At 42.9% G+C, this 24,272-nt stretch overlaps 1 protein-coding gene across 1 annotated transcript in view; it reads left to right on the top strand.

Annotated features, from left to right (window-relative positions):
* nbas (NBAS subunit of NRZ tethering complex) overlaps positions 1–24,272 on the top strand; it is a 262,175-nt gene that overhangs the window by 133,463 nt on the left and 104,440 nt on the right. The window contains exons 39-43 of the mRNA XM_066676307.1: positions 3,012–3,088; positions 5,003–5,140; positions 13,797–14,029; positions 14,295–14,405; positions 23,626–23,879. Coding sequence (XP_066532404.1) covers positions 3,012–3,088; positions 5,003–5,140; positions 13,797–14,029; positions 14,295–14,405; positions 23,626–23,879 — 813 coding nt within the window. The remainder of the gene's footprint in view (positions 1–3,011; positions 3,089–5,002; positions 5,141–13,796; positions 14,030–14,294; positions 14,406–23,625; positions 23,880–24,272) is intronic.

Below are 24,272 nucleotides of genomic sequence, written 5' to 3'. Positions count from 1 at the left end.
TGTCAGGTTGTCTGTGATTATGGAGACACTTAACCAGCTCTGTCAGTTTTCCAGCTCAACACACACACACACACACACACACACACACACATATCTCCACACACTCTTGGAGCTTTTGTTGTTACTAATTAAACTGTGCTGCTGCTGCCAGATGACACATGAAACACAGAACAGCAGACAGCTCCTCACTGGACATTAGTGTGGGCTTGGGGAGTAGTGGTGATGAGACACACACAAATACATAACACTGACCTGATGGTCTCCAGCTTTTTTCTTTTATATTTATCTGTATACATTACACATCCCGTATATTCTCACTGTCTAAAAACACACTCCTGTTTTGCTGTGTTCAAATCGTCCTCGCTCAGAGAACAACAAATAATGGGAATGCGTGTTTAAGACTTGTTTATCTTGTTAACAGCTGGCTTTGGGGGGTTGATGAATGGAAGTAATAATGCAGACGGTAGTCCTCACAACCCTTGGCTGTCCCTTTTTTAAACACCTTTGTCTTGTTGTAGCTAAGTATTATGTCACACCAGAATAACCCTAGACCAGAATTATAACAAATAATTAAAATAGAAGTGTGCCCTTCTTATAATGTGTGGAAATGAACTGATACAGATTAACAAGACATTAAATATTCACAAATCTGCCCTGTTCTGCTTTTATATCTGTTGTCATCTTCACAATTTGAGAAATAAAAGGCCAAATTCAAACAGATCCAGTGTACTCTCAATGTCTTAAAAAAGAAAAAGGAATAGCAGTTTTTATTCCGAGTCATTTTACAGCGTTTCAGTTGGACCATCTATCATCACACAGACAGTTCCCAGTTTCAAATGATGTTGAAAATTGGAGAAAAAATATCATGGAGCTACATGATTTTCTGACAGTGACAATACAGTGACATGTTTTTCAGGAGAAGAAATACAGCTATTTTTATAGCTGTTAATATTTGAAAGTTACATTTCTTCATTGGTCTATAGCAGGGGTCCCCAATTATTTTCCTCAGGGGCCACATCCAAGTAACATCTCAAAGGCAAGGGCCAGTGTGTCATTCTCATACTATTTCATACACTACGGGACAAGCGTTTTTACGTCTACGTGAATAGGTAGGTGTAGCTAATTACAGTTATTTGATTGTACTCTCAATTCAACTAGAGAAGTGACAGCGGGGGTTGAAACAAGAGGCCTGAATTTGGGGAGGTGCTCATTGATTGGTTTGCTTTTTCTTTTGGGCACTAGTAGCTTTAAGCCCCGGTCACACTGGGTTATTGCATTTCACTTCAAGGCTGTTACGTTAAGCTCCAACTGCCGTACTTGGTTGTACAAACTTACTTGGGAAGTACAAAGCTCTGAGGACGGGAGGACACTGGATTGTTGGTCTGTAATTGGAACGCCAATGTACTTGATGAGTTACCGTCTCCGTGGCAGGGAAAAGCCATTGCGCTGAGGTTAGCGCGGAATGCATTCTGAGAAATGATTGAGTGACTCTATCAAGTGTAATAAGACTCGTCCCTGTATTAACCCTCGATTAATACAGGCAGAAGGTAGTGTCGCAGTCACGCAGCTCCAGGGACCTGGAGGTTGTGGGTTCGATTCCCACTCCGGGTGACTGTCTGTGAGGAGTTGGTGTGTTCTCCCTGTGTCTGCGTGGGTTTCCTCCAGGTGACTATCTGTGAGGAGTGTGGTGTGTTCTCCCTGTGTCTGCGTGGGTTTCCTCCGGGTGCTCCGGTTTCCTCCCACAGTCCAAAAACACACGTTGCAGGTGGATTGGCGACTCCAAAAGTGTCCGTAGGTGTGAGTGAATGTGTGTGTCTGTGTTGCCCTGTGAAGGACTGGCGCCCCCTCCAGGGTGTATTCCTGCCTTGCGCCCAATGATTCCAGGTAGGCTCTGGACCCACCGCGACCCTGAACTGGATAAGGGTTACAGATAATGAATGAATGAATGAATAATACAGGCAGAGCAAGAACACATGGGGATATTGTAATTGTACTTGGCTAGATGTGGACTTTTAAACAGAACAGGGCTTGGGCTGCGATTGTTGGCTGCGATGAGAACGTAAGAACACAAAAGAACCCATACTGAGAAACAGCTTTAGCCTGGTGAAATGGGCGTGGCTGAGTGTGAGGACAGCAGTCAGCGCTGTAAACTCTCTTGTAACCCAATGTGGCTGTGTTGGTGGGCAATCATTGAGTTACTACTCTATGCAGTTGTGTTCGCGTTTTTGTAGATGCTGTAATCCATATAAATATAGATATATTAAGTACATTGTATAAGTTAATTAAATTAACTGACCGACCTTTTGTGCAGGCCGTTTTGTGTGTTCCCTGTTTTACTAAAGTAAGAGCGTCTGATCTTCTGAGACTTTACACTAGATGTCTGAACATTTCTGCGCATTTTTTCTTGCGTACAGCCATGACTGCTTTAGTGAGATCTGGTACTGATATTTGATGATGTCAAGTTTTGGTTCACAAACACCACACCACTCTACTGTCCAATGCTGTGAAAAATACAATGACTTTATCATTATAAGTTTATCATTCATGAGTTGTGATAATGATATATTTCAAACTACGATAATTCCAGGTGATTTTCACTTTCTTACAGCAGCATGCTCCTCTAATGAACACCAGATGATGCTTGTCTTTCACTAAAATGTCTGAGATATTAATCAGTCTCTCGCCTTTTTTTGTACTTTCTCTCTTTCTCTTTCTCTATTTCTCTTTCTCTCTCTCTCTCTGTCTCTCTCTCTTTCTCTCTCTCTATTTCTCTTTCTCTCTCTCTCTCTCTCCTGTCTCTCTCTTTCTCTCTTTCTTTCTCTCTCTCTCTCTCCTGTCTCTCTCTTTCTTTCTCTCTCTCTTTCTTTCTCTCTCTCTCTCTCCTGTCTCTCTCTTTCTTTCTCTCTCTCTTTCTTTCTCTCTCTCTCTCTCCTGTCTCTCTCTTTCTTTCTCTCTCTCTCTCTCTCTCTCTCTCTCTCTCTCTCTCTCTCTCTCTCTCTCTCTCTCTCCAGTCCTTCTCCAGCTGGCCAGTGATGCTTTTCCCCGGGACATGACTCTTGCTTTGGCCTATTTGCTGGCTCTTCCTCAGGTAAGTAAACATGGTCTATTTACAGTGTGTGTGTGTTTGACAGAATTGTGGAGCCCTATGTTATGCCTTTCTTTCGTTCTTTCTCTTCTCTTCTCTCACCTAATCTTGTCTTTTCTGTTAGTTTTCTCCTGTTAATGATAATAATACATTTTTTTATATAGGGTTTTTAAAGAACCCAAAGCCCAATAAACACAGGGAATACAAGAACAGCACAAATAGTAGTGAGAGTACGTAGCCAATCAGTGAGCAGCACAGAGCCACAAAGGTTCAAATGGACAGTCACAGCACTGGGGCACAATTAGCAGCAATGTGGAGGTGTCCCCAGGCCAACACCAGCAGAGGCCAGGGACAGCGCTAGCACACCGTCACCCGCAGAGCAGCAGCGAGGACGTGTTCCCACGGTCGATATTAGTAACAGTGAGCAGCAGAGATTAGGAACGACAGCAGGCTCTTTCAGTCACCAGCACAAACCGACAGTGGCAAGGCAGGGTTGTCCCAGTCATTGGCATTGGAGATAGCAGATAGCTAAGACAGACAGAGGTTTGTCTACACTAACTCTCTCTCTCTCTCTCTCTCTCTCTCTCTCTCTCTCTCTCCCCCTCTTTCCCACGCTCTTCTTTTCATGCGTGAAGTGAGAGCTGGTCTTAAGCCATGTTTCCAGTGACTGGGGCGGATTTGGGACTTGGAAAATTGAGAGGGAAAATAAACATAAAAGAGAAATGTTAAAAGGCCCACTTTAATGCCATGGAGGGTGCCCATTTGCTGCAGGCGGACTTGTGCATTAAGTGAGGATGATGTTTCCGTCCTCTAGCCTGCTCCGGAGCCTGTGCAGTTTTACTGCAGCACTGATTCAGTGGATTATCAGGATGTGTTCCTGATCCCACAGCTCACAGCCCAAATGTGACACTTCTCCTCCTGCCACTCCATAAACACTCCGAGAGTCACCCAAACCCCTGCTCTGATCTCTGCTGCCCAACACAGCTCTGTGTGGAGAGAAAGGTCATGGAATATATTACTCTCCACAAACTTCTCTTGTCTTACTCATCTTGTTTGTCTAGCTTTTTATCCTGTGCAGCTCTTCTCTTCTGGTCTCATCTCTTTTCTTCTCTTCTCTTTTCCACTTTTCTTTTCTCTTTTTTTGTGGTCTCTCTTCTTTTCTCTTCTCTTCTCTTTTGCTCTCATGTCTTTTCTTTTGGTCTCTCTTCTCTTCTCTTGACTTCTCTTTTTTCTCTGTCCACACTTCTCCTCTCTTTTCAATCTTCCCTTCTATTTTGGTCTCTCCTCTCTTCTCTTCTCATTTTTCTGTCCATCCTTCTCCTCTCTCTTTTTTTCTATCTTCTCTTTTTTGCTCTTCTCTTCTCTTCTCTTATTCTTGTCTGTCCATCCTTCTTCTCTTTTTTGGTCTCTTTTCTCTTCTCATTCTTGTCTGTCCATCCTTCTCCTCTCTTTTTTTTCTATATTCTCTTCTCTTTTTGGTTCTTTTCTCTTCTTTTCTCTTCTCTTCTATTCTCGTTCTTGTCTGTCCACTTTTCTCCTCTCTTTTTTCGTAACTTCTCCTCTCTTCTCTTTTTTGGTCTCATCTCTTTTCTTTTATCCACTTAACTCTTCTCTTCTATTTTTGTCTCATTTTGCTTCTCTTCACCTCTCTTTTTTTCTCCCCTCCTTTTGTCTTCTCATTTTTCCTCATCATTTTTTCTTGTCTGTCTACTCTTCTCTTCTATTCCATTCTCTTTTTGTCTCATCTTTTTCCTTCTCTTCTGGTTTCATCTCTTTTTTTTCTCTCTTCTCATCTCTTCCATTCTGGTTTCATCTCTTTTCTTCTCTTGTCCACTTTTCTCTTCTACAGTTTACTTCTTCCCAGATGTTTACCCACACTGTCGAAATAACAATATGTAATATCTCTCTGTTTCTCAGGTGCTAGATGCCAACTCGTGTTTTGAGAAGCAGCCCCCCTCGGCCCTGTCTCTGCAGCTCGCCGCCTATTACTACTCTCTCCAGATCTACTCTCGTCTGGCGCCCTGCTTTAAGGACAAGTGTAGCGTGCTCTACAGGGTAGGAGAAAACTTCCATGTCCTTCTGTCTCCCTCTCAGTCTCTCTGACTCTTGCTGACTCACTTTGACTGTAAGAACCTTTGCTGTAAATGTAACAGCACTTTTCCATTTGGAGGTCATGTGTGAATAGGAGCCTATTTTCCAAATGCCAGCCAACAGTCTCAAGCACATTTTATGGCTCTTACCGTAAACCTTCTTTCCTTTGTGGACTTTATTATACCATTAATGCTGAACTCTGCACAAGGTTAAGCTGCTCTGGAGCGAGGAGACACTCTGTTGTCTTAATGTAGGAGACCATCAGAGTTCTGAAGGAGGGGAAATTTCTGTTAAGTGTTGGCTGGAGGTTTGACACCTGGTCAGTTTGCTAACAGGCAAGTTCACCTCGGACAAGGGCAGAAATACACCCGACCACAGAGGGTAAGGACAGCAGTGACGATCTCTGGATAGAGAAGAGGAATGAATGAGTTTAAATGAACAACATTGGAAACGTTTCATGTGTGAAAACCTTTTCTGTGTCCTGTTTTCTCTTTGCATCACGACTGAAGAAGAAGAGATTGAAATATTTGCCAAATGTGTGGAACACAATCCATTAGCGGCACTGTAGGAGTAGATCCCGTAGAGATTGGGGATCAGCTTGCTTTGTTTATGTGTTTCTTATCTTTAATTGGTAGACTGCAAAATCGGAAATAGCTTGTTTTAAAATTGTGAAGCCAATACATTAAATTCCTATTTGGCTTCACTCTCTCTTCTCAGCTTCTCTTTCTTCTCTTTACTTATTTTCTACTCTTCTGTAGTTTGAGATCTCATCTTTTTTCTTTACTTTCTTCTCTCTTTTTCCTTACCCTCCTTCTCTCTTCTCCTTCACCTTCTCTCAGCTTATTTTCTTCTTTCTTCTCTCTGCTTTACCAGGCCGGAATAGAAGAGGCATTTTCACTTAGTGACTGACTGACTTCTAAAGTTGAAATGAGTAGGAACTGCGGATTCAGCCATATTTCACAGAGAGAACTTAAGGTGGCACTACTACACCGTCTGTTTTTAGTTCAGCCACTTTCGTTTGGTGCGATTCTTCCGGCATAAACTGGTTTTGCGAACCAGAAAAATTTGTTCCCAGCTAGAACCAAACAACAGTATGTTCTTCAGTGCGAACCGTGGCTGAATAAAAGCAAATAAGACAGAAACACACTTTGTTTTTGTGTGTTTCTGGGGCTGTGTTTGGCCGTATTTTTGTAACTACTGTGATTATACATAACTTTATACAAGCACCACTCTTACTAAGACGGCAATAGTTGATATGTGTAGAATTACCTTAGGTGCCTAAGCACAATACTGTAGCTGCCCACAGCCACTTTAAACTTCACCTGTTTTACTCTAACCACTTACACTGAATAAATAAGTAAATGTAATTCTTAAGAACACAACTTTGTGCTCTTTTTTCGGTTCTGCATTTATTACCTGTCCTCTATATATTTACTGTATAACACAATCGCAAAATAAAAACCACAAAGACATTGATATGAAGCACCAAAGCTTCTCCAGACCTTCCAATGACAAGGGTATGTATTGTGGGCATTTCCTGTTGTTGAAATACCAGCAACACCTCTGTGACAATGGCTATATGGCTAATGGCGACCGCTAAACTAGGCTTGCCTAGTCTTGTTTTTTACTTTCTTCTCTTCTTTTTTTTCTACACTTTCCTTCCCGCTCTTCTCTTCTCTTCTCTCCTCTCCTCAGCTTCTCTCAACTTAGATTAGAGCTATATAAAGTGAACATGTTGCCTTTGAGCTAAGTTCTAAACCTGATGTTTAGCTTTTTGAATAAGTTTGAAATGTCTTGATGTCTGCTTTTCTCACAGAACTTTCACTGCATGTCATTCACACCCCCTTCTTTTATATATATATATATATATATATATATATATATATATATTATGTGTGTGTGTGTGTGTAAGGAGCTTGTTAGTGAGACCCTCCATACCATGCTGTGGCTGCTCTGGACACTCATATTCAGAGGTTCTTGTAGTCACTGCGTGCGCTGACCTCCTGCAGTGTGAATGGCAGAGATGAAACCAAGCAAGAGGTTGTGAAACCTTATTAGCTTCTCAACCTGCGTGTCCATGTGTGTTTATATGTGTACGAGTGCGTTTGGGAATGCATATCTTCACAGTAATATACCATCTACACTTTCCGCTGTTATGCATCTATGTGACAAAAACTTTCTTCTTTTCTTTTTTTCTTTTTCTTTCTTTCTTTCATTTTCTTTATTTTTGGCCAGTGTTTCTGTTTCACACATGTATTTTCATTTGTGTGTTTGTGTGTGTTGTTCCTGAAAGAGAACGCCTCTGTAAACGCAGGGAGAGCTGTTGGATCTTGGATTTGTAAATGAAGCCAGGCAGCAAGCTGCTTCTCTCTGAATCCAGAGTGGTGTATAATTATGTTGCTGCACGCTCCTCTTGTACTGTGACACAAGCAGCCGTTTTACTAATGCTTCTTTTTGTTGCGAGCGGAGGAGTGCGCGCTGGAAGCTGCTTTCATTGCTGTTCCTCTACTTTTGGTGTCATACTGATGTTCCACTTGCCCTTGCTGTTTTTTTTTTCTTTTTCTTCTCCACTTCTTTATTTAGCTCATTATTCACTTATTTAAAGCTGCGCTATGTAAGATTTGTTGGAAGATGTTGTGAGAAAGTAGGAGTCGTCGGTAAAACTTTGTGACATGTAGTGATACTGTTTAATGTTAATCACCACGGTTTAAAAACCTCACTTTAGTTACAGCATCAACTAAAGTTAGGAACAATCTCCCAGACACATCTTCCCCAGCCCAGCACATAATGTGGGTTTGTTTTGTCAGGGGAAACAAGGCACAGTGACAGAGCCACCTTGCTGACATTGGTAGCACTTTCCGTAATGTGGTTAACTGTCTCCCGTATTTGGAGACGTTCCACCTTAAGAAACCAAAATAGCCAAAAATAATCAATATTATTGATCACCAATGAAGCAGGAATAGAGCAATATCCTCATCTCAGTTCATGCTTTTGATTGGTTGGAGCTCTCTCCACCGCCTAAAACACCAGGATTGAGCACACAGACACACTAGAGTGCAGCGAACGGTGAGGAAACATCCTCAGAATTTTATAAAAAGGTTTTTTTGAAAAGAAAATCATGGATGCCGCCTTTAAATCCTCACTCTTATAGCTGCATAGCTTGTTACATATAGTCACTGATCAATCTGAAGGAGTTACTGACTCACATCCCTGCGATGTAAGAGGTCATTGTAGTGTTTTGACATGAACGATGACTCCTCTGGAGGCAGCTTAAAGCTTTAAAAGAGCATAGGAATAGCATCAATATTTCATATAGAATCCACCATTGTATGTGATTAAAAATCTCTCTGCCAGCCGGGGTCCGTAAACAGTTAACCTCTGATTGCCGCAGCAGCTGTTACAGTACTGACGTGCTGTATGAGTCAGCAGCATTCTGGTCATAGCTGATGATGGACGGCCAGTCCCTGAGAGAGAGAGAGTGGCTCTGCTCGCATCACATGTGCCCCACTAGTCACTATTCATCAATAACCCGCTCCTCCATCCTTTCCAACTGAAAGCTTCTTAATGCAGCCTAATGCGGACGGGCAGAACGCATGGCTGCCTGTTTAGAGGCCGCAGGTCGCTGCAGGTTCGGTTGAGCCATGTAAAGCTCCCTCTCCCGCTCGCTCTCCTTCGACCGAGAGGAGTGGGAGAGAATCAAAATGCTGTTTAGCATAATTGCTGCTGCGCGTGTGGAGCAGTGTTCTCACACTCGACTGAATACAGAGATTGAGAATCGCAGCCAGCCATTCATCATAGCCTGCAGCTAACACAAGCCTACATTTCTGGAAAAAGGTGTTCTGTTTCGTTCCTGGTGACCACCGCGGGCAATGCAAAGACATGGCCTGTACCCTTTATGTGCCTGCGTACAGGTCAAGAATATATTGCAGTAGGATCACTTGGGGATGTTGCTTGCTATGCAGCCATCAATATAGATACGCTGCTTACAGAAGCTGGGTTTCTATCCAAATGTTATGTGCCGTAAAGAAATTTCAGCAGGAAAAAAAATACAAAGGCTCCCAAGATCAGGGGCCGCACAGAAGCATAACCTGGAGTGATTTGAGTGGATTTTTGCTTGGATCGGAATAATTTTTATAGCCATTTGCAATCTCTTTATGGCTGTGACGCAGTTCAGGCAAGTGCCCCCCTGACAGTATTCACCATAGGCCTGTACCTGAGTGTGCATTATGGTTTATTTAGAAAACCCTTTCTCTAGCTCTTTTTACATTTCAGCTTCATTCATTCATTGTAAGCGCTTATCCAGTTCAGGGTCGCGGTGGGTCCGGAGCCTACCCGGAATCATTGGGCGCAAGGTGGGAATACACCCTGGATGGGGCACCAGTCTTTCACTCACACACTAACACCTACGGACACTTTTGAGTCACCAATCCACCTACCAATGTGTGTTTTGGACCGTGGGAGGACACCGGAGCACCCGGAGGAAACCCATGCGGACACAGGGTGAACACACGTTTTCTTCCTGTCCTTTATATACGCATTTACAAAAACTTCTCAGAAACTTCCTCCTCCTTCTCAAAGTGACTGATTGGGAGCTTTGGAATCCAATGCCAAATTGCCTTAAGATCTGTCCAGTCCTGCAAAAGTCCCAAACTCTTACAGCCCCTCACTTACAATGCCTCAGTTTATACCCTCACAAGCTCTGATCAGAGTTCAGACACACTTTTTACATTTTATGAACGTATTTGTACCAAGAAGAGGAGAAAAAAAAATATTTACATCCCACAGAAAATGGTAAGAAACCTCTGCCAATCTTAAAGGAAAGATGGTGGTTTACCTAGTGTGGACAACTTATTCATTCTGCTTCTATCAGGCGTTAACATTTCCCAATGCCACTAACTCGCAAAGGATCCAGAAAGGCTGAGGGAATCATCTCTACCCAGTATTGATTCCTCATTTTTTTAAAACCCTCTGCTGAAACGGAGTGCTGAAGTTTGTTAGTATTTGCCTTGCACTTTGACTTACTTGTAGTAAAATGCATTCTCTCCCCAGCCTCCTGGTCAAGCACTAATTGCTGGCAAGCCCTTGAGGGTCCTTAACTTTCCTTCCGCACATAGACCTTTCTGGCTCAGCATGCCCCTGTGACTGACTGTGTTATCTGTTAGTTGCACTAAATGAGTCTCTAGATGAATGCTGCTATGCCACTGATTTACTTGTTAAGACCCATGACATTGCAGCAGGCCTTGTGTGCATGGGGTCCTTACATAGACTGTATGCGGCTGATCTAAAGATACATGGATGGAGGGATACATTGGATGACCATAAAGAGGACCCTTTCCCAGAGATTAGGCAGTTCTGTGGTCTGACGGTTTCAGCGCATGTGCCTGGTGGTTAGAGAACTGGGCTTGTAACTAGACGATTGCCGATTCGATCCCCAGAGCCAGCAGGTCATGACTGAAGTGCCCTTGAGCAAGGCATCTAACCCCCAACTGTTTCCCCGGGGCGCCGTGGCTAAGGCTGCTCACCGCTCTGGGCATGTGTGCTCACTGCCCCCTAGTGTTCACTACTGTGGGTGTAAATGTGTTTCACTACACAGATTGGGTTAAATGTGGAGAACAAATACCTCTGGATGCAAGCACAGTGGCCAATAAAGTGATTCTAATTATTTAAATGATAATGAGCTACACACTTAAGGAGCAACACAGCATCAGAACTCCTCATTTTGTTCCTTGTGCAAACCACAATATTCTTTGGTCTTGTTGCACAGTTTGTGAATTAGTAGGCTCCATATACCTAAATGAATGTACACTTGCAGGGAACCATTTTGTTTTGGTCTCCTTTCCATATTATGGCCACTTTAATGCCCCTGAACTTAAGTGTTTTCTTCAAATATTAAGCATTTCAATTCAGACGTTTGCCCTTTGATCAGTTGTTTGCCCCAAGGATGTTTGCCAAATGTGTGCAGGGTCTGTTGGTAATAAGCAAAGGACTGGAAGATCATGTTTTATTAAATAGGTTGCACATTGTGGGCCTCCAGAGAGAGGTCTTATTTAAGGCTCATAACATGGTGTTGTTTTGGAGGTGAATTGGTGCTCTCTGCATTAGCATGAATATACTGTGTATGGTCATTGTTTTTTTTGTTTGTTTTTTTATAACTTATACATGTCATGTCCACAGATCTGCAAACACTTATTTTGTAGCATATCCTAAATGTACGCGTTATGCCCTTTGGTTTGTTGTAGGCTCCACCGACATTTCAAAGACGTGTGGGTTCAAGGTGTGTTGACACTACTATGATCAAAGTGCTTGAAGACTCTCTTTAACTTCGACAATTGTCTATAATGTGCTTCCAAAGCGAGCCAAGCTCTCCTGGAGCATGGATAAAGCTTGGGGCCAACCATGAATCAGGAGAAGAGCGCTCTTACGGCAGCTGAAACCGTAATGTCCATAGGCTTATCTCTGTGCTCACACTCCATGATTGCCTCATTGAGCACCATGCAATCCCCCAGGCCTTCAAAGTGGACAGCCACCACACCGTTCTCAAGCTTATAGACTTGTAGGGCAGCAGCTTTAATACTTATCACTTTCTAGTATAGATTTGTGTGTAATGATATTGTGGTGGTCATACTGATGAACACAGACTGTAGTGCCCTTCACAAAAAAAAGACATTTTCTTCTTGCTGGTATGCCTCAGGGTTCAATCCTTTCACACACTGAGTTGATCATACTTGAGGAATTCCTGTCACACAGGGGACACAGTGGTTCAACCATACGTTTGTTGGAAAGTGACCCACAAGAAACTTGCTTAAGTTTATCTGCTAATCGTTCTACCATGATCTAATATTATCTGACAAAATGGCGACAGTCACTCCCAGGGTTGTTGACCCAGTCCTGAAGGCCCCTATGTGGAAGTGTACAATCTCTGACCACTTTCTAAGTGCTTGGCAACCCTCTGCATTGTTCAAACAGCTCTTCTTTGTACTGACACCTCTCGTCTTTGTTTTAATGCATATTAAAAGGTTCCAAAACTCTACTTACTGAGGCACGTCATATTCAAGTACTTGGAGTGCATACTACTGCATATGAAAATTTTAGAAAATATGCACCAAGCCTTCTTCATTAACCTTCAGCAAAGGCCTTTTTGCCATCATTATTGCTAATTAGCATTGAGAATGTGGCTGCATATTTTTCCTGCTTGTCTGCAGCAATACCCCAGAATGTTTGAGAGAAGAAATACATATTTAAAGCCAGAAAATGTCTGGCCACCTAGAATAACCCCTTGAACAGGGCGTATACAGAGCAGAGAGAGGGAGAGAACCTGAAGAATATGCCACTGGTTGAGCTGCAGTCTTTCTTTAACTATACAGCATGACAGCCAGAGGTCGGTGAGAGCAAGACGACTAAGATGAAGATGTTTCATCATGAAAGGAGACGTGTGAGAGACAGTGCTCAGATACAGGCCGTCCACTCGTCACTGTCTCTGCACCCGGCTCCTTTCGTCCTCCCTTTCTTTGCTCTCCTTTTTAATTTTTTATTTTTTTTTCCCTCTCTCCTCCACCCTCATCCTCTTCTCTTGCCCTCTGCCTCATTTGCCTCTCCTTTATCCTCCCCTTTGTGCTTCTGTTGCTTTTTCAACTCTCAGACCAACTCATTGCAGAATCGACCTGTCAGAATAATCATGCATCAGCTACTGTGCTCTGTCGGAAACTGTGGACACTACTTACAATAAGTAAACTTCAACTTCAGTTGCAATGTAATGAGACACCTTTGGAGCTCCTCCCAGTTTCTAGGATTGTGTTGGGTTGGCGTTTATGATCCACATCCCATAAAGTACCTTATCTCTGTTGCTGAATACAATCGAATGCTCACAGAAATTTTCCAGCACCTAGTCTAAGGGCTCCCAGAGGAGTAGAGACTCTTGTTGCATGGAAGCAGGGGCCATTGTCTGTCTGGATGAGCAGTTATCCACAAACTTTTGGCCATGCTGCTGTCCTAATGAGTTTCATTTAGATTAGAGCCTAATCATGTAGGCCATGGTCCTTCATCATGCTCCTTGGCGGGCTAATTTATCCAGTCAAGTCCTTGTGACAAGCACAGTCCCCATATTAATTTGTGTCTAAGTGGAGGAGTGATACATTTGAAGTGAGTGACAGGTTGAAAACTGTTTTGCCGGCATAAACAGCTGCATCCCCTCTTGAAGAACACAGAAACCTTGTGCTGAGTCTACAGTTTAAAGCAACAATATGTACGATTTGGGAAGTCAAAGGAAGGGAGATGGTGAGTGGTAGTTTCCTACCCTCCTCTATTAGTTACATAGTGCAGTTTCTGCAGTGCTAAGCCCAGATTAGCTTTGATGCTCTGTTCTACCTATTATAGGTCATATATTGCACTATATTGAATATTCAATATATATTCATATATTGAATATAGGTCTAGTGCAGAATACACCCTGGCCACTTTATGTCAGAGTAATGGCTGTTCCATACCATGCACTGGCATCATGGGAGAAAAATGAATGATTGCTACTTTAGAAGGTGAGGAGAGGAAAATATTCAAAGCAGATACTCAAACAGTTGCCTAACTTGCCCCTGTCTCTCCTCCCCCTCTTTCTCTGTAACCTCAGGCTGACCCCAGAGAGCTGATTTGTCTAGTGACCAAACACGTGGCTGACCACAAGGGTCACGATTGGGCAGACGAGGAGGTGGAGGCTCTGATTGGTCAGCTGCAACTGTACACAGAACGGCTGACGGATTTCACTCAGGCCCAGGTGCTGAGGGGACTTGGACGGGGGGTGGACGTTCAGCGATTCAGCAACGACAACCAATACAAGAAAGAGACCATCCTCGGCTTGGCAGAGTGTGTATTTTTATATATTTATTTATTTTTCTTTGTGTTTTTAAAGCGTATGCGAGTGTGTAAGGATGTAGCCCATAGCTATTAAAAGAAAATAATGAGACCAACATTTGCAGAAAAACAAGAAATGTTGCAACATGCCACATATGGACCACTTAGCACTGAATATTTATATGATCTCTCTTAGGTTCTGTTCCTCAAATATGATCATAACTATGATTGTGAAAGTAAATGTGTTTGTATTAAATGTGTGTGTGTCTGTTTTTAGAACATTGGATGAGAGTGTGTATGGGATCTCTCGCTCTCTGGCTCAGCGCTACAATATTCCTCTCTGGGAGGTTCACATGACACACCTGGAGTTCCTCTTCACAGACAGTGGGTGAGAAAGTCTCTCAGTCAAACACACACTCTCACACAGAGGCCTAAAGACAGAAGTTGAACACATTGTTCCTTATCATGCAGAACACACAATGCCAATTTACAGAGAGCTAATCAATTCTTCACTGTATGGCAGAGAGAGAGAGAGAGGTGGCGAGAGTGGGTGTGCAGCATCTCTGCCGCTTGCCATACTGATCCGCGCCAAATCCGCGCACACGCTTGCTTTATGCAGCCACAGCAGCACTGAGTCATTCGTGCTGCAGCGACACTCCAGGAATCGCCGCTGATTTCACACCGATCTGTTTTATTCCATCTCTGGTGAAACACCTTGTTTTGTTGATGTCTGATTTGCATCACATAATGCTGCCAAGCGAGGAAGGCAAAGTGCACACACCTTCACGCCCACCAAGTGACTAATGAGACCTGGCTAGAGCTGCTAGAAACTAGAACTGGTCATTGTTCACCTGCCTCTCAATATATTTTATTATTACACACCTATGTCATGACGTTATAGACTTCCTTACACTCAAAATAACTCTAGAATTCTTCATTGGCACTGCGCTGTGTCTCTACATTATCCTTTTTTTGTTTGTTTTACTCCTGTGTTGACCAGGGGCATCCTTTATAATCGTCAGCGTGGAGTTTAGTGTGAAAGTGTGTGTATACAAAAAACTACAAATGGCGTGCACCCAAAAAATACTGAGATTAAGAAAACCTTGTTTCTTTTCATAAATCACAATATTGGGTTCATAGGTGAAAGAGTCTCATGATCCACCTCTTTACCACCCACACTTTTCCATAAACAGTTCATTCAGATCACCTCATAAATACTTAAAGACTCAGCAACACTTCCTCCATGACCTCCATGAATATTTCACATTATTTTAGTTACTGACATATATAAGTATGAATTAAAATGAAAATAGCAGCTTAATTTGCTTTAAAACACTTTTATTAAATTGACGGAAAAACCCGAGCTCGCTACGGAAATTCTTGAACGCAACCGTGACGTCACTGGTGGACAACAGCTGAACAACGCCGCGGTAAAACACAGTTATGACTGACTGTTATGACAGTATCTAGCTAAATAACCAACATTATTCATGACAATAGCCTAGCAATAAGCTAAACTCAAATTTAGAGGTACCGTTATTCTTGTAAATGTGATCGAAGTCGAACTCGAATTCATCCGACACTATAAACCTCCGTAATGCAGCTACATAGCCGAGTATAACCTGAGCCCCCGAGTTTAGCAAGTCAAGCTAACGTTAACTAACACCAACTAAAACAGGCGAAGTGAGTGTCCTTACCCTGTTTACCTCCATGTTACAGAGGCTTTTGAACACCTTTCGTTGGTGTCCTTACATGCCCATATTGTTGGAAAAGCGCCAGTGAAATGAGCTATTTAGTCCATTTTCTGGATATTTTGGGATCTTTGGGCCATTTGTGCACAGATGTCCCACTGTACATTGAATGATTGCAGCCAAAAACAACACACTTTTTTGTCATTTTGCATTAAATTAAGTGCAACTTCTAGAGTTGTTGTCCACCATCTACGTCACAGGCAAGACGCCTATTAGAGTTTCCAAACACCGTTGGGGTGGGGGGGGAACCAACGGTCTTTTAAACCTTATTCCTTGAATTAGTAAGAAATAACATGTTTTCTGACTATCAATAAACTCAAATTCCACTGTATTTATTTGTTTGACTTTGTTAGTTTTTGTCTTTTGACTTTGTTTGTTAGTCTTTAAATAGTCAGTGACTGGTGATTTTTGCCCGTGATGTCACCAGCGCATCATTATTTCAGTATAGTCACAATGAAAACGGTGAAGAACAAGTGTTATTTTTATACTTGGGCAGCAGTGAGAGCACTAAAACTGGAGAAGTATGAGCAAAGTGAGAGAGAAACTCAGCACTGACACCAGAGGCTGTTACTTGGGTAAATTTCCAACTGCATTTGTGGCTGCAGGTTTTCTTCCAGCTAGTAATCAGTTGTTTAAAGATCGAGACTGAAACCTGCGTTCACACTGGCCCTCGTCAGTTAAGTTTGGACACTTCTGCATTAAAGCAAACTCTTATGAATACATTACAAATTTAGGCTGTGGTGATGAAGATGATGAAGGCGTGTTATAGTGTATATTATCAGAGCGTGACGTCGAGGCGAGGTAAAACGTGTCGTTAGGTGACGTAAAATGTGTCGTTAGGTGACGTCCAGGCGAGGTGAGGTACTGTGTCGTTTGGTGACGTCGAGGCGAGGTGAGGTACTGTGTCGTTTGGTGACGTCGAGGCGAGGTGAGGTACTGTGTCGTTTGGTGACGTCGAGGCGAGGTAAAATGTGTCGTTTGGTGACGTCGAGGCGAGGTAAAATGTGTCGTTTGGTGATATCGAGGCGAGGTAAAATGTGTCGTTTGGTGACGTCAAGGCGAGGTAAAATGTGTCGTTTGGTGACTTCGAGGTGAGGTAAAATGTGTTGTTTGGTGACGTCGAGGTGAGGTAAAATGTGTTGTTTGGTGAGGTGAAATGTGTCGTTTGGTGACGTCGAGGTGAGGTACTGTGTAGTTTAGTGATGTCAGTGAGGTAAAATGTGTCGTTTGGTGACGTCAAGGTGAGGTAAAATGTGTCGTTTGGTGACGTCAAGGTGAGGTAAAATGTGTCGTTTGGTGATTTCGAGGTGAGGTAAAATGTGTCTTTTGGTGACATCAAGGCGAGGTAAAATGTGTCTTTTGGTGACGTCGAGGTGAGTTACTGTGTCGTTTGGTGACGTCGAGGTGAGGTAAAATGTGTCTTTTGGTGACGTCAAGGCGAGGTAAAATGTGTCGTTTGGTGACGTCGAGGTGAGGTAAAATGTGTCGTTTGGTGACGTCGAGGTGAGGTAAAATGTGTCTTTTGGTGACGTCAAGGCGAGGTAAAATGTGTCGTTTGGTGACGTCGAGGTGAGGTAAAATGTGTCGTTTGGTGACGTCGAGGTGAGGTAAAATGTGTCGTTTGGTGACGTCGAGGTGAGGTAAAATGTGTCGTTTGGTGATGTCGAAGAGAGGTAAAACGTGTCGTTTGGTGACGTTGAGGTGAGGTAAAACGTGTCGTTTGGTGACGTCGAGGTGAGGTAAAATGTGTCGTTTGGTGACGTCGAGGTGAGGAAAAATGTGTTGTTTGGTGACGTCGAGGTGAGGTAAATTGTGTCGTTTGGTGACGTCGAGGTGAGGAAAAATGTGTCGTTTGGTGACGTCGAGGTGAGGTAAAACGTGTCGTTTGGTGACGTCGAGGTGAGGTAAAACGTGTCGTTTGGTGACGTCGAGGTGAGGTAAAACGTGTCGTTTGGTGACGTCGAGGTGAGGTAAAATGTGTCGTTTGGTGACGTCGAGGTGAGGTAAAATGTGTCGTTTGGTGACGTCGAGGTGAGGTACTGTGTCGTTTGGTGACGTCGAGGTGAGGTAAAATGTGTCGTTTGGTGACTTTGAGGTGAGGTACTGTGTCGTTTGGTGACGTCGAGGTGAGGTACTGTGTCGTTTGGTGACGTCGAGGTGAGGTAAAATGTGTCGTTTGGTGACGTCGAGGTGAGGCAAAATGTGTCATTTGGTGACGTCGAGGTGAGGCAAAATGTGTCGTTTGGTGACGTCGAGGTGAGGCAAAATGTGTCGTTTGGTGACGTCGAGGTGAGGTAAAACGTGTCGTTTGGTGATGTCGAGGTGAGGCAAATTGTGTCGTTTGGTGACGTCGAGGTGAGGCAAAATGTGTCGTTTGGTGACGTCGAGGTGAGGTAAAACGTGTCGTTTGGTGATGTCGAGGTGAGGCAAATTGTGTCGTTTGGTGACGTCGAGGTGAGGCAAAATGTGTCGTTTGGTGACGTCGAGGTGAGGTAAAACGTGTCGTTTGGTGATGTCGAGGTGAGGCAAATTGTGTCGTTTGGTGATGTCGAGGTGAGGCAAAATGTGTCGTTTGGTGACGTCGAGGTGAGGCAAAATGTGTCGTTTGGTGACGTCGATGCGAGGTAAAAAGTGTCGTTTGGTGATGTCTATAATGAGTCACCAACAAACGCAAGCGGCAGTAAAAAACTTAGTGTCTTAGTGAGCTGTTATAGAAATGAGTTTGGAACCTGTGCACTGGTACGTGGAAGGATGGTTTGTGCGATTACATTCAATTCTGTTTTACCACAGGATTTTGCCGAATCCCACTCTCTCCAAAATGTGTTTTATGGCCGTATGCATAGGTCAAAGCTTCCGCAAAATGTACTCCTGTTTTCCCGCCAAGTATTTGTTTACAATCCAGGTTGCGGTCGGAGATGTTGTGTACACACATTCCAGACATGTTTTGGTTTCTCTCAAGGTTTCTTCCTCATGCTCGGAGGGTTTCTATTGGCAATGCACTTGATATATGACATTGAACTGTAGTCAAGCACATGCTTTCTCAGGATACAGTGCAGACTTTGGACAGAGTAGTAGACCAAACTATTGGACGAGAAATCTAACTCCCTTTGACTAGCATCATGCTCAGTGATGCTTGGGGGGGGAGGAGAGTGCAGAGGGAAGCCTGTTATTTGTTTTGGACTCTAGGTCTCTTGATGATGGGCACAAAACTTTGTTACACTTACAACTCCTGGAAAATGTTTATCCAGTTTGTGAGATGCATGTTAGCCTTTTTTTAAAGCATCCATAAGGATCTTCATCTTTTTGTGTTGAGTTTTTATTTTGAGTCCATTGTTTTATATATACACATATGTACAATATATTAAAATTAAATATAGAACATATTTGCAGTTTACATAATATTTCATTTTGAGTGATATACCTCAAAATGATTGCTGTTTACACATTCAGCTGTAGGCAGTGAGATAGCAGCAGACTCCTTGTGGAAAATGAGTGTGATGTTGAAGCTTCATTTGAAAGTTGCTCATGTGTCTGGAGGCAGTAATGATTTTATTGGCTTGGAGCTGCGGTGTTGGAGGTAGGTGCTAAGAGACTGAGCTCAGGGCCCTGCAGCTGTACGTATATATACACCCACCCTGATCAATAAACCTGATAGATTTATAGCCAATCACTGCCCTCCTCCTGCCACACACTCACCCCATCCAGTCTCAAGTGGCCCAACATGATCAATATTATAATGATTACACACACACACACACACACACACACACACTGAGTGTAGTTTCCAGGGTTTAAGGCCATATAACATATACTTCCATTCATTCTGTTGACAATGACTACTACCTTAACCCTAACCTTATTTTTAACACATTTTCGCATTAAAAGGTAATCTTGCTAACGTCCCCACAATGTTAGTCTGTAAGCAGTTTTAATCCTCACAACAGGATGAATATCTAGACCAGGCAAACACACACATCCACACATTGACGCACTGCATGACAACACTTTTTCAGAACAGTCATTCTCAGTGATTCTCAGTCATTCTCTTTCTTTTTTTCTTTTTCTCCTTTTGCCTCTCCTTTAACCATTGTCTTTTTCTATATTTCTCTTCCAATTTTTACTTATTCCCTACTAACTTTCATGTATTTTCTTTTCTCTTTTTGTTCCCTTCACTGATGTTTTTTTTTTCTTGCCTTACTCTCCATATACTCTACATACTCTACATTAGTCTATAAATATCCTTTCAATTTTTACCTCTCTCTCTCTCTCTCTCTGCAGGGGTGGAGTTAATAGTATTTTGATCATGTTTTTAGTGAAGGTATTCCCAGGCTCAGTGGCCTGATTGTATTTTGAGTGTGTTTTTGTCAGATAAGCAGAATAACTCATTTAAGCCCTTCAGCCTGAAGAGCCTAAGCTGGGAGTGTTTTTTTTTTATTATTTTTTTTTGCGTATCAGAGCAGGCTCTCTGGTTCCTCAGGCTGTTGATGATGTGGAGATGTAGAGGGAAGTTGTGTCCATCTGTTAAATTAATGACACTTGTCTTTAAGGCTTTTCCTCCAGTGTTTAAACAAAGCACTTCTGTGAGCACTGGGTGAACACACAGCTTTTTTGGTCACAATTTTTGATTTTCTTTCTTTCTTTCTCTCTCTCTCTCTCTCTCTCTCTCTCTTTCTTTTTTTCTCTCTCTCTCATATTTTACCATCATCAACTGATTTGCTCCATGTGATATTTTTTCTTTCTCTCTCTCTCTCTTTCTTTCTTTCTTTCTTTCTTTCTTTTTTCTCTCTCTCTCTCATATTTTACCATCATCAACTGATTTGCTCCATGTGATATTTTTTCTTTCTCTCTCTTTTTCTTTCTTTCTTTCTCTCTTTCTTTCTTTCTCTCTTTCTTTCTTTCTTTCTTTCTCTCTCACTCTCTCATATTTTACCATCATCTCTTGTGTGAAACTGATTTGCTCCATGTGATATTTTTTTTCTTCTCTCTCTCTCTCTGTCGCTCTCATTCTCTCCCTCCCCGCCGCTCTTTTCTTTCCCTCTGAGAATCCCCCCATTTCTCATTAGTATGTACGAGACTTTGTCTCCTTTTTTTTTTCTCTCAGCCTGCTGTGTGAAATAAGAAAACACTTTTTAAAATCTCCTTTAAATGAATCTCCACACTTTGTCAGCCTCCAATTCCACCCAAGGACTCTTCACAAACTTTGGCAATTATTCTCCATGTTTGCTTCATTTGTCAGCAAATAGCCTTGTTCTGACTGATGAGGAAGTCTTATCTCTCTGTTTATTTACACGATAGTCATAATTACAGCTAGTTGTGGTGTTTACTGATAACTGTATGAAGAGAATGAAAGGCCATTTATTTAACGCTGACATTAGTGATATACTCTCCACTGCACTTTCTAGTTCTACAATTACAGCCTGTACTCCATCTAGGCTCTGCATACTTTCACCCTGAACTTCACTGTTGGTGTGTGTTGCACTGATATGAGTGGATCAGACACAGCAGTGGCTGCTGGAGTTTTTAAAGCTCTCAGTGTCACTGCTGGACGAGAATTGTCCACCAACCAAATATTTCCAGAATTTCCAGCAGAACTTGACTGTTTGTAAACAACAAAATGTTGCTGTACCATTCCCAATGGCTTTGGGATGTGAACGAATGACGTCAGTGAATAAACACTGTACATGCTTATGGAATAAATAAAGCTATTCTGATTCTGCTTCTGATGTCGAGTGTAGACGGTTAAGAATAGCTCCGCCTCAAAGTCTACCTCACTCCAGTCCAGAAGTGGACCCACATTACACGGGAGAGCACAAAGACATACACGAGTGCTGAGAAGAAAGAGAACCAAGCATAAATGGCTAAAATCCAGAGCTTCTGTGCCTCACTCCTGGGCTCTTGCGCTGATCTAAGAGGTGACTTGTTTTCATTTAAAGGGACAGGAGCTGAAAACGGCTGTTCTGAACATGTGCGGTTAGACTGGGGGAGAACACAGCTGTGGTGTTTGATCCTTGTAATATTTTGACCAAAGCATGTCACAGACATTTCATTAAGACCCTAGAGCTAATCTCCCTGTGTCTGTGTGGGTTTCCTCCAGGTGCTCCGTTTTCCTCACTGTGACCCTGAACTGGATAATGAATGAATGAATGGATGAATATGCCTGTGTAGCCTTTGAAGTCGAAGAGAAATCACTCCATGCAGATTCAAGAATCCAACACGTTTTGCCACATTTCGCTGAGATAAAATGTGGCTGTTGGAGATTGTTTTGAATAAAACCTGGCTCTGCTGGTTTTGCTGGCACCCTTATGGATTTCTGAGAGCTGATATATAATAAAGTATTTCTATGTGTGAACAGTGCAGACGAAGCCAAATCCACATAAGAACCCAGTGTTGTTCTGCTTCAGTCTCAACATGGCAGAAACACGTGTACACACACATGTAGTGAGTGGAGCTAGAGTGGGGTTGGGGGGCTAAATGGATGCTGTGTTTAGTGCTTTGGTGTGCTATCGATCCTTGTGATAGTGTTTCTTCTGTATTAATAAGAACATACTGCAGTCAGAAACTCTTATGCTCTTTCCCTACCTCACTCCCCCCAGACCCCCCCCCCCCACTCCTCCTCTCTGGCTTTCTCACATTCTCTTTGCTTGGTTTTTAACTCTACACCCCTTTCGTCTTTTATTCCCTACCTACTCTCTCTCTCTCTCTCTCGCCTGAGGGCAGTGTGCCTACAGCTAGTGAAGTCACATCCATTAAACATGAACAGAAGCCCACAGAGGTTAGTGTCCCCCCACTGAGGATCGACTCTCCTGACAATGGAGGGAGTTTTGCCCCTCCCTCACCCCCTTTTTCCTCTCCCTCTCCTACTGTCCAAACATTCCCCGAGCGTCCATACATCTTGTGACCTTGTTTTACATGATTAACACTCACAAAACACACACACACACACCGCTCATGTCTTTTTAAGAAGAATACTGCTCCTTATATTATTTTTAATATTATTTTTACAGCTCCGTGCCCTGCAGAGATCCAGAGATCATGGGCCAGATCTTTTCTCTCCGTCCCCCACACTCGCCCTCACGCTCGTACACAGACGTGAGAACACACACCCATTCTTCAGTATGTTTGCTGAGGAAGTGGACTTGGCAGCCTCTAAAGGTTCACATTGTAATTTATTGATAACTTGATTCTATAAAACATCTCCCCGTATCAGGATCAGGGGCGGCAGGGGAGGAAAGCTGTTTATCTTCCTGGAAAAGGCATTCAATTAGAGAAAAAAGAGGAGTAAAAAGGTGCAGAGGCAGTCAGAATAGCTGCTTATGAAAGTCGCAGCGCAAAATAAGGTATGGAAATCGATCGGCAGAAAAAAGAGAAAGAAAAAAAAAAAACATGACACCCTCGGAATCCGCAGCGAGGACGGGAGATTAATGATGAGAGGCTAAATGCTGCCTAACTACAAGCTAAACTGAATCAGGTTGGGGAAGGCACAGAGACGTACTGCAGACCCAGCCCTTTTCCAAGAGATCTAATACCCTCTGTTTGATTCCTGCTTTAATTTACCATTCCTGAATCAGCTCTTTGTGTCCTGAAAATAGGCTCTGTACATGCTCTGGACACTTATTAGCGTAGAGTTTAGCTGCTCAGAGAAGACAGCTGGAGTTACATAGTGCAGTTTCTGGAGTAGTATTGGCAGAGCCTCCATTGGCACTATTACAGGCCGGTGTACGCCAACATTAGTTCAGTTGTACATCAACCAGTGCAGACATTTGTTGATGAACAATGGGGTATGGAGCAGTTTCGATCAGTAGCTGAGCAGACGTTGTTCTTGGATCCATCAACACCTTGTTTCTCTTTCTCTTTCAGCCTCTCCACCAAGGAGATAGAGTCTCGGATCGAGGCTCTGGGCCTGTTCCACACACTGAAGACCAATCCCGAGGCTTTCTACACCCACATGATCAAGTATGTGTTCCCAAGCATCGCAGGCACTGACCTGCAGCGGCTGCTCTACTACTACACTCTGCTGGACAACTGCTCCTGCAACAGCTACCTCCCTCCCTCCGCTATGACGCTGGACACACACATCAAACTGCTCAAGAAGCTCAAGGCAGTGGCCAGTGGTAAGTGGTTCACCTCCCGTTCCTTCAGAATTACACATATAGGGTATGGATTAAAGTTTGGACACAGCTGATTGAATACATTTTCAAATCTCATCTCTGGAAGTTTCTGGAAGCTGCTGTCGATTAAAAAAAAAAATGAAAATAAAGGTTATTAACAGAGATTATGTCCCCCACCCCTCGTTTGCTACAGTTACTTTGTTGTCCTACCCCCCTCCAAAAGTCACATAGTGCAGATTCTGCAGTGTTGAGCCTGGAGTAGCAACGACACAGGCTCTGTTCTCCTTATTATATGTTAGTGAAGTATCACAGTCATTTTGAAGGTGTAGTTTTAAGAGCAAAATACTACTTAGTGATGATTTAAGTGCTCATTGGAGTGGACCGTAGTCCACCATT

This window comes from Hoplias malabaricus, chromosome 7 (assembly GCF_029633855.1).
Source record: "Hoplias malabaricus isolate fHopMal1 chromosome 7, fHopMal1.hap1, whole genome shotgun sequence".
Lineage (NCBI taxonomy): Eukaryota > Metazoa > Chordata > Actinopteri > Characiformes > Erythrinidae > Hoplias > Hoplias malabaricus.
The sequence above is the reverse complement of the archived record's forward strand: the minus strand, read 5'-3'. Positions and strand labels throughout refer to the sequence as shown.